This window comes from Monopterus albus, unplaced genomic scaffold, assembly GCF_001952655.1.
Source record: "Monopterus albus unplaced genomic scaffold, M_albus_1.0 scaffold19.1, whole genome shotgun sequence".
NCBI classification, from domain to species: domain Eukaryota; kingdom Metazoa; phylum Chordata; class Actinopteri; order Synbranchiformes; family Synbranchidae; genus Monopterus; species Monopterus albus.
In genome coordinates, this window is record NW_018127899.1 from 991698 (window position 1) to 1002220 (window position 10523).

General features: G+C 37.6%; 2 protein-coding genes across 6 annotated transcripts in view; both read right to left on the reverse strand.

The window, feature by feature from the left end:
- The window catches only part of LOC109956382 (alpha-1,3-mannosyl-glycoprotein 4-beta-N-acetylglucosaminyltransferase C-like), a 49980-nt gene extending 47397 nt beyond the window's left edge, over positions 1-2583 (reverse strand). The window contains exon 1 of the mRNA XM_020593439.1: positions 2527-2583. The gene's annotated coding sequence lies outside the window, so the exon portion shown is untranslated. The remainder of the gene's footprint in view (positions 1-2526) is intronic.
- LOC109956383 (BLOC-1-related complex subunit 5) overlaps positions 1-10523 on the reverse strand; it is a 33030-nt gene that overhangs the window by 11993 nt on the left and 10514 nt on the right. For 2 of the 5 annotated variants that reach the window (XR_002274397.1, XR_002274396.1), the window contains exons 1-5: positions 6404-6511; positions 4958-6305; positions 4356-4499; positions 3358-3515; positions 2527-2831 (exon numbers count right to left, since the gene is read on the reverse strand). Coding sequence is in view for 2 of the 5 variants with exons in the window: in XM_020593440.1 (XP_020449096.1) it covers positions 2598-2831; positions 3358-3515; positions 4356-4499; positions 4958-5015 (594 nt within the window). In the remaining 3 variants the exon portion in view is untranslated. Of the gene's footprint in view, positions 1-778; positions 2832-3357; positions 3516-4355; positions 4500-4957; positions 6306-6403; positions 6515-10523 lie in introns of those variants that run through there. The other 3 variants (XR_002274395.1, XM_020593440.1, XM_020593442.1) reach the window with 3 other exon arrangements.

The window sequence follows — 10523 nt, forward strand, 5'->3', positions numbered from 1 at the left end:
TTTTTTTATTTAGTTGCATGATAATTCTGCACACTAATAGTTGCCTAATAATGGTGTACATGTAGATATTCTCTTAAGAAAGCCAAAACTTCACTTTTACTACTTAAATGTTCAGGTTTGAGGGTTTGTTAACATTTTGGATTGACCAAGAGCACTGTAGTTGTGCAATAACAAAATTAATCCCTTAAAAATACAACTTGCCTAATAATTGTGTACATGCTGTAGTGATGCCAGCTTAGGTTTTCTAGACACACTGGTGAACGTCACAGCAAGCAGTGTAGGGCTGCAGCTCACAATTATTACAGTACCATTATCAATTATTATGCCAATTATTTTCTCAACTATCAATTTTCATAATTTAGCCTAAAAAAAAAAAAAAAAAAAAAAAAAAGTTGTGGGCAAAACAAACAAAACTTTTAATTTAGTATCACATGACAAAGAAAAGCAGCAAACCCTCATATGAGAGGCTGTAACAGGCCGACATTTGACATGTTTGTATTCAATCAATCAGTTCAATCAATTATCCCACCACATAACCACAGTGACAACCCAATCTCTGTAGCTGTAGAAAAGGGAAGAGGTGAAAATAATTACACACCCAGATGACATAAGGCTTTCTGAAGCACTAAGACAAGTAATGGAATTGGAAAGTGGCGACACCTTCAAAGCAGCACGTTGGTTCTTCTGCCAGCCACAGACTGTTCTGAGTTGTCTCTAGCACCACCTAGTGGACCCGCTAAGGCCCATACTGAAACACTTGTGCAACAACCCCCCCCCCCCCTTTTTGTTTGTTTTGTTTATTATTGCCACATTGCAAACTGAACAGTGATCAAGTAGTTGTTTCAGACCAATAACGAAACAAGACATTTTTTCATTTGTTTTTAGTTATGTAAATAATTTTGATTTTAATTGTCAGGTCTTGAGACATCTGCCTCTGCTTCCACAAATTTTCCATTTAGGGAAAAAAAATGTCTTTGTGGCACTCAGAGCATTAAAAAAGTTATATTTAATAATTCAGTAATGCGTCTCTCCAGAAACAATGACCCAATTACTTTTCTACAGATTACATACTATATTTACAGGATGTATTGTAGATTATTCCAAGTAAAAAATATTTTTTGCTATTAATTTTTTATGCCGTTTGCACCGCACAAAAAAAATCAAATAAAATTCTGGTCAGGTTTGCTGTACTGTGGTGACAGCAGAGGGCAGATATTTCAAGGCCTGGGACAAGAAAACAAAATTTTCCTGAAGAGACAGAGACTAGTAGCGATGGGAGAGAAAATATTTTATTTTATTTTGTTTGTAATTTGAATGATGTGACCCTTTAAGCCTAGAGCATGATTTATGACACAGACAAAAATTCAACAAAGCAGTTACTTGATCAATTTCCCCCCAGGACCCAAAATATGATCAGCTGTGTCTGAAGTGCCTCTTATTGCTTTAACAGCTTTGAGGACCTTTGAATCTTTGGTGTGTGTGATGTTTGGCTATTATTGTGACAAGCTAACAAACAAAAAAGTTACTGCAGAAATGTGGTACAATGATCTAAAAGCGTGGTTCGGAGAGAGATCTCCGACAAGTGGGGTAACTCCATCTATTCACCTCTGTATCCATCTTCTATACAAATATGCTGAAAACTGAAGTGCCCCAGGTCTGTGTCAGTTTTTCCATTTTCTTCATTGTTTTGCACAAGCAAAAGTATCCAAAAATAAATAAAATTTCTCACCACACAAAACTAAATTTCACAAGTTCATGAATATATGGAATCAATCCTCCATCTAAGACGAGGTTTCTTCCGATGTACAATACATCGGTGCTCCTTCTGTAATCCAGTGGTAATATTCCCTTTTGTTTCTCTCCATGAGTCTCTTCTTTGTAATATCTCAACATGATGCACCTTAAATTAAAAGCAGCAAATACAGGAAGGGATCATCAAACAGAGCGAGGTACAGTATACTGCGCAGGAGCAGGTCGAACATCAGGATCATAAACAACAAATATTTGTAAATGAAGTGCGAGATCCAAAATCAATCCACTGCATGTTCTCTGAGGTCTTAGCAGCTCCAGAGCAGCATAAAAGGTCTTGAGATACTTTTAAGTTGCTCACCCATATTTGTGTTTGTAAAACCTACAACACATAAGCACGACAAGGTGAGTTTTGTCACTTTGAAATATGTTTCTTCTTCACCTGCCTATAGATGAACAAAAACGGCCTGTGCCTGGAAAGTTGCCCATTTGATTTCCTGCAGAGAAGGGGTAAGTAAAAAAATCTCCAGACCCTTCACTCATACGGTTTGGGTACACTTGAACGCAGTTCTTCATAAGTCTAGAATTGCTGCAACACAACTGCTCAGCGGCCCAGAGCAGAAAATTGTGGTTGAACTCTAGTATGAATATGTGTGTATTAAGTAAATAGGATATTGCTGAGCATGTGCATTCACCAGAACTTCCTGCATGAAGTAAACCTGAAGAGCACATTTTTCTACTTATATAAAAACTTAGTATTCCTACACCTGGACAGACCTGCACTTCCTTCTGGACAGAGGACTGGATGAAGACTTGGGTAGGAGGCAGCTGTGTTGGCTTCTGGCAGTCTACTTTGTGGCAGAATCCCCATCAGGCCTCATGCTAAATGGTTCCAGGCGCTCGCTCTCAGGCAGCATGTTGTTGAGGCGCTCCATTAGCGGCACTGTCTGGTCAATTCCCATCTGGATGCGTCTCAGGATCATGGACATCTCGTTTACCTTCTGAATCTGCTCGGCGTACTTGGCATAGCGTTTCTGGCGCTCCTGCATAATGCTGAACAAAGCTTCCACTGACAAGTCCATCTAGAGATAAATAGATGGGAGAGGCAGAGACAGTCTTCGGTTTTTGATGACACTATGAATCATCTCAAAGTAAAATAGGGGACGAAAATAACTTAGATGATTTATAAAACTCATAAGTGTGCTACAGCTTTTTCCATATGACACTGTATTTATTAAATATACACACAAAGATGACATTATTTTAGCTTTCTGTCTTTGGAATATTGCTTCAAGTAATTATTTTATGATCAGTCATATTATTTTTAAATAATTTGTTAATAAAAATAGCCCTTACAATTTGCCTGAATCACTCAGACATTTTCAAATGACTTATTTTGTCAAGCAACAGTCCCAAATCCAAAGATATCCAATTCATATTTCTCTGACACAAAGAAAAGTAGCTAATCCTCATCCTCCTGTAAAGCTGTAGTAAGTGAAAATGTATATTATATTTAACAAATGTTATTGAATTAATATTTTGTATTAGGACTGAATAATAAGCCACCCTGTATGCTAAATGTCTCTAGCTGTGCTTTAGCAGTTTAACCTCTTTGATCCTCTTGACCAGGGCATTCTGGTCGAAGGCCACGGCCTCGGCACACTGGTGGAGGTGGTCCTGGTATCGAATGCAAAGCTGCAGAACCTGAGCAGCATCCAGTCTTTCCAGACACACACTGCTAGGTGACGTCTGGCCACTCAACACTCCTGTGGAGAGAAGAGAGAGAACAACTTCAATGGACATGCTGGAACAGAATGACACTTGACAGTGTGCAACACTTGGTAATTATTGTAATTACCGATGCCCAGAAACTGACAGATCTACCCCTCCTGCTATTTTGGGGGGAAAATGGCTCATTATCCACAATTCTAACAGAGTGCTAATGGGTTGAAGTAACAATAAGGTTCACTACACAACATTTGGAAATGGACTGGTGGGAACTGGTTGAAAAGGAGATTAAACTCTCAACATGAAAAAGAGAAAAAAGTGAAACTGTATAAGTCAGACAAAAGACCTACATGCTGTATAGATAACTACTGATATAATTTAAATTATTACAATCTAAAAATAAATTTGTCATTGTTAACTTACCACATATATTACACATCCAAATATCACTATATTATATTTAATCTATTGGAAGGTAACAGTGTAGTGTGCATATCCTTTGACTGTGTTCTGTTTGAAAATGTATTTAAGATCTATTTTTTAAAAATCTAAAAGCTGAATTCATTTGCAAAAGTATTCACACCCTTAATTTAGTAGTTTGTAGAGGCACCTATAGCTTTGAGTCTTCTTGGGTAAGTCTCTGAAAGCTTTGCACTCCTTGACGTGGACAGTTTATTCCATTCTTCCAGTCAATTCCTTTCAACCTGCCACACAATATGAGATTTCTGCTGTTCGTGAGCACTTGTCTAAAGTCTGTAAACTCCATTAAACTGCATTAGTTTTAAGTAGGTGTACCAAATGAACTGTCCATCTGTTTTAATGGTCTCCTACAGATGACATTAAAACAGATGTCAGCTGCTGGGAAATTTCAACATTACCTTTCAAAAGGGGCTGAAAGGTGGGTATTTCTTGAAGCTTTATGACGTCTGGATCATTGTGGATATTTCTCATTGACTGGGTCCCCTGGGTCACAACCACAATATCGTCCATCTTTGCCTTCTGCTTTGCTGGAGATGGCACCACTGTAATGACAAATCCAATTTATATTAACAGGCAGTAGTTACTTCACACGACCTCACCTTGTTACAATCAAATCACTAGCCAGTAACCTTCACACACGTTTATTAATGTTTGAAGTATGTTTCTAAACTTTAAGGTTTATTATGTTTTACATGAATCCATTTGAGCAGCCTTTTAACGTCAATAAATACTTGCTTTATCGTTTGGATAAACTCATATCCTTTACTTACAATACGTGTAAAATACTCCATTACCAGTAAGAGTTACGAGTACTATCAACAAAATATACTTAAGGTAACATATGTAAAAGCATTCATAATGAAGTGACAACTTTCAGAGACAGGTCAAACATTAGCTATTTCTACAAACGCATTAACACGTTCGCAACGTTTTAACATTTTAAGATGCTATTCCAGTCTAGCAAACAGTGTATATTTTTGGAGAAAGCGACAATCTTCACCTGACGAACTGAAATCGGAATGTTTGTGCTCCGCATCTCCACTCTGTTCAGCTCCCATGGTGTTAACGTTTGGCTAGTTAGCTTCACTAGCGGTTAGCTTTCCTCAAAACTCCCGCAAACTGCATTAAAATAAGTAAAATATGTGATGGTAAACTGTCTGCAAAGACTTTATATAGCCTCCAAACACACCGCTAACACACAATTTCCACAAGAATACTCAAAATTAGTGCTAACGTAGTTGGTTCTACAATTGAGAAGAGTACAAGCTAGCTAAGTTAGTTAGCTAGCAATCGTTTTTGCTTTACCCCTACTAGCGAATACAAGCCTCAAGGTTCCTTAAAAGTAAAGTCCTAAGAAGACCGCTATTTTCAGGGTAACTAATAACGGACATAATTCGAGGAGTTAACTCGTTCTAACAAAAACATGAGGTGTAAAGGAAGGACTGTCACTGATGTAACACTTCCGTAAATATTGATCACGGGATCTTCCTAGTCAGAAGGAACATCACTGCCCCCTACTGCTCCCGAGGTGTAAAACAGAAGCATAAGAGAACCTCTACTGTACAGTATTTATCTATATGTTAATATTTTCTATTTCGTGTTATTCCTAAATGTTTTTTCAACAATAACATATTGATGGCTAACAACTCTACTTATATGAATACTCTATTATGGGCACTTATTTTACCTGTGTGTGGAAACTCCAGATAAGACAATTCACAGGAAGAAAAGCAAACACAATACACTCTAGATTTAAGATTTATTTAAGCTCTAGCAAAAGTCCTAAATCGAACACAAAACCTTTCAATTACAATTAACAAGTATAAAAACAAAGGAGTAATATACCAATATTTCAAACTGTAGAATAACATGAAACATCCCGGACGTTAGACAACAACAACACCATTCTAAAAACATGAACCGAGATCCCTAAATACAAACAGAGCAAGCTCTGAAACTGGCCCACTAGTCCAGTCAGGCACCAGATAGCTGGAGGTTCAAACTGTGACCTCAGAAAACTGTTTCAATGAATTACAAAAATCTATTTACTGAAGTCAATTTTTTAGTAAAACAACCTAAAACGGAACACAGAGGTCATTGTGTGGTGTTTAAGATAATTCGTTTGCCTATAGATTGACTCAAACAGCTGACCATGTTAAGAAAAACTGACTGAAAAAAATGAAAAAGAAAAGCAATTAAGTCCTTCATGAAGGCAATTCCAGGACACCTGCACCCTGTTTTCTGACCGCTCTGGGCTCCTTGTCATTCTCTTCCCCAATGTCTTCTTCAGGCAAAGGGTAGGGACGCAGGTCCAGGGTCAGAATGTGGCTGAACATACAGTCATCAAACTGCAAAACACAGCAAAATAATGTAGTGACTGCACTGGCATGTGATAAAGAATTTCAAGTTGTTCCTCAATTTGTAACATGTTATAAAAGTTTGTTACATCTGAGTAGACTCCAAGCAAAGCGTCGGCCTTGGAGAAGAACTCCTCTTTCAGAGAGATGACAATGACCTGCATGTTCTTCCTGGACTCCTCCCTAATGAAACTGGTCACCTGAATACAAATAAAACACACAGACATAGTATACAAATATAATCCATATAAAATAAACAATAGTCAGATGCACATACAGTGCCTTGCGAAAGTATTTGGCCCCCTTGAACTTTGCGACCTTTTGCCACATTTCAGGCTTCAAACATAAAGATATAAAACTGTAATTTTTTGTGAAGAATCAACAACAAGTGGGACACAATCATGAAGTGGAACGAAATTTATTGGATATTTCAAACGTTTTTAACAAATAAAAAACTGAAAAATTGGCCGTGCAAAATTATTCAGCCCCCTTAAGTTAATACTTTGTAGCGCCACCTTTTGCTGCGATTACAGCTGTAAGTCACTTGGGGTATGTCTCTATCAGTTTTGCACATCGAGAGACTGAAATTTTTGCCCATGCCTCCTTGCAAAACAGCTCGAGCTCAGTGAGGTTGGATGGAGAGCATTTGTGAACAGCAGTTTTCAGTTCTTTCCACAGATTCTCAATTGGATTCAGGTCTGGACTTTGACTTGGCCATTCTAACACCTGGATATGTTTATTTGTGAACCATTCCATTGTAGATTTTGCTTTATGTTTTGGATCATTGCCTTGTTGGAAGACAAATCTCCGTCCCAGGCTCAGGTCTTTTGCAGACTCCATCAGGTTTCCTTCCAGAATGGTCCTGTATTTGGCTCCATCCATCTTCCCATCAAGTTTAACCATCTTCCCTGTCCCTGCTGAAGAAAAGCAGGCCCAAACCAGGATGCTGCCACCACCATGTTTGACAGTGGGGATGGTGTGTTCAGGGTGATGAGCTGTGTTGCTTTTACGCCAAACATAACGTTTTGCATTGTTGCCAAAAAGTTCGATTTTGGTTTCATCTGACCAGAGCACCTTCTTCCACATGTTTGGTGTGTCTCCCAGGTGGCTTGTGGCAAACTTTAAACGACACTTTTTATGGATATCTTTAAGAAATGGCTTTCTTCTTGCCACTCTTCCATAAAGGCCAGATTTGTGCAGTATACGACTGATTGTTGTCCTATGGACAGAGTCTCCCACCTCAGCTGTAGATCTCTGCAGTTCATCCAGAGTGATCATGGGCCTCTTGGCTGCATCTCTGATCAGTCTTCTCCTTGTATGAGCTGAAAGTTTAGAGGGACGGCCAGGTCTTGGTAGATTTGCAGTGGTCTGATACTCCTTCCATTTCAATATTATCGCTTGCACAGTGCTCCTTGGGATGTTTAAAGCTTGGGAAATCTTTTTGTATCCAAATCCGGCTTTGAACTTCTCCACAACAGTATCTCGGACCTGCCTGGTGTGTTCCTTGTTCTTCATGATGCTCTCTGCGCTTTAAACGGAGCTCTGAGACTATCACAGTGCAGGTGCATTTATATGGAGACTTGATTACACACAGGTGGATTCTATTTATCATCATTAGTCATTTAGGTCAACATTGGATCATTCAGAGATCCTCACTGAACTTCTGGAGAGAGTTTGCTGCACTGAAAGTAAAGGGGCTGAATAATTTTGCACGCCCAATTATTCAGTTTTTTATTTGTTAAAAACGTTTGAAATATCCAATAAATTTCGTTCCACTTCATGATTGTGTCCCACTTGTTGTTGATTTTTCACAAAAAATTACAGTTTTATATCTTTATGTTTGAAGCCTGAAATGTGGCAAAAGGTCACAAAGTTCAAGGCGGCCGAATACTTTCGCAAGGCACTGTAAGTACAATGAAACAAATTTTTCTTGTGCTTTGTAATTTGCATTTTTCTAATGCAATTGTCATTGACAGTGGACGGAATCTAGTCCCTATTCTATGTGAAATACATGATCTGAAATTAATATGAAGTTTCAACAGTGTGAGTTGGAAAATTCACGTTGGTGTCCTCCAAAGCTAGTTGTTTTTATCATGACATTCAAGCTCTGAGTTATTACAACCTTGCAGCTAAGCACAGAGAACGCTGCTGAGGAAAGCACAAAGAAGGAACTTCAAACCAAAAACACTACATTTAGAAGATACATATCTAACTCAGTAAGCTGAACCCTCATATTACAGTAGCTTCACATAAACTCTGGAGTATATTTTCACACAAAACCAAGATATTGTTCCCCATTGTTTACACTAACACACTAACAAAGCCTTAGGAAGAGATCTTCAAATGGTCCATATTATCAGTCAATCAGTCACAATGGGTTTTCAATTAATTAATTGATCTTTTGATATATAAAATATAAGTGAAAAGTTAACAATCCCAAACAAGTTAAGGTGATGTCATGATTACAAGCACAAGCTTTTATTTTGCTACACTTCCATTTCTTTCTTTGTTCCCCTTTTCACTCTACCTGCTCCAGCCACACTCACCAGACACTGAGTGCCTCAGGGTTCTGTTTTGGTACCTAAATTATTTATATTATACATTAATGATATATGCAAGGTTTCTGATTTAGTGAAATTGGTTTTGTTTGCTGATGACACTACCATATGGGCATCGGGTGAAAACCTACAGCAACTCTCTGGACGGGTTTCACAGGAACTTGAGAAGATAAAGAAATGGTGTGATAGTAATATGCTATCTCTGAATTTGGATAAAACTAAATTTATGGTATTTTGGAATCGTAGACTAGATAATGAACTTCAATTGAAAATTGGGGGAGCTAATATAGAATGAGTATATAAAATTAAATTTCTAGGTGTCATAGTTGATGACAAATTCTCCTGGAAATCGCATATCAGATATGTTCAGAATAAAATAGCAAAAAATATATCGATATTGGCAAGGGTTAGATATATTTTGGACGGGAAAGCACTACGCATTTTGTATTCTTCATTGATTTTACCATACTTAGAGTATGGCGTTGAAAACTGGGGAAATACATACAAAAGCTCACTTCAACCATTGTATATATTACAAAAAAGAGCGATAAGAATTGTGCATAAGATGGGGTATAGGGATCACACCAATGGAGCTTTCATACAGTCTAAATTGTTAAACTTTTTGGTTTAGTGGGTTATAAGACTGCTGTGTTTATGTATAAAGCCAGGAACAATTTATTACCTGGTGGAATTCAAAAACTATTTAATGAAAGGGAAGGGGGATACAATTTAAGGGGTCAGTTAAATTTAAAAATTCATGCTATACGTACAACCAAAAAAAGATTTTGTATTTCCATAAGTGGGGTAAAACTATGGAATAATTTAAGTGTGGACATAAAAAATAGTAATAGAATTGATGAGTTTAAACATAAATATAAAGGTATGTGTCAATCAAGATATATGCAAGAACAGGCTCAATGATTAATTACATGGACAATTGTGGGTGTGGTGTACACTTTGTAATAATTTTATAGTATAATACTTGTGTGGGTAGAAGTGAATCATTTACTGCTTGCAAACCAATGATGGTAAGATGATGTCATGGGGTAGGACTGGATAAGTCTGACTTCTTCCTACTCCATTCAAGCATGTACTAGGTATAAGCAAATTGATATTGGATTATGTGTACAATCATGTGTGTTGTCATATCAACTGTCTTTACATGCTTGAAAGAATAAATCAAATCAAACCTGTATCATATCAGTGTAATCAACCTCACCTGTGTTATTGTTTCAAAAGTCAGCCTTCTTTCATGTATAATTCTATTTCGAAGTCAGGCTTATACTTACTTTGCTGTACTCTGTGCTGGTCATGTTTCAGCATTATGTTGTTCACCTGCACACCTGCCATTATTATTAAAGCCTGTTTTCGTTATCACTAAGCACCAGTCCTGAGTCTGTGTCTGGGTCCTGTAAGTCTGAAATCATTACAGGTGACACCTTAAAATGTCCTGTGCTATCCAACCAATAATGTCATATGAGCAGTGAAACTGAGCCAAAACTAAGATTAGCCAATTATCAAAACTGTTTGCAGATAATTTTATGTTAATCAACTACCTGGTTCATTGACTAGCTGTTGGACCACTACAGCAGATATTAATTGTAAACCGTGGATACAGCAGGGATCATAACTTGCCAATGGTAGGGTTGTC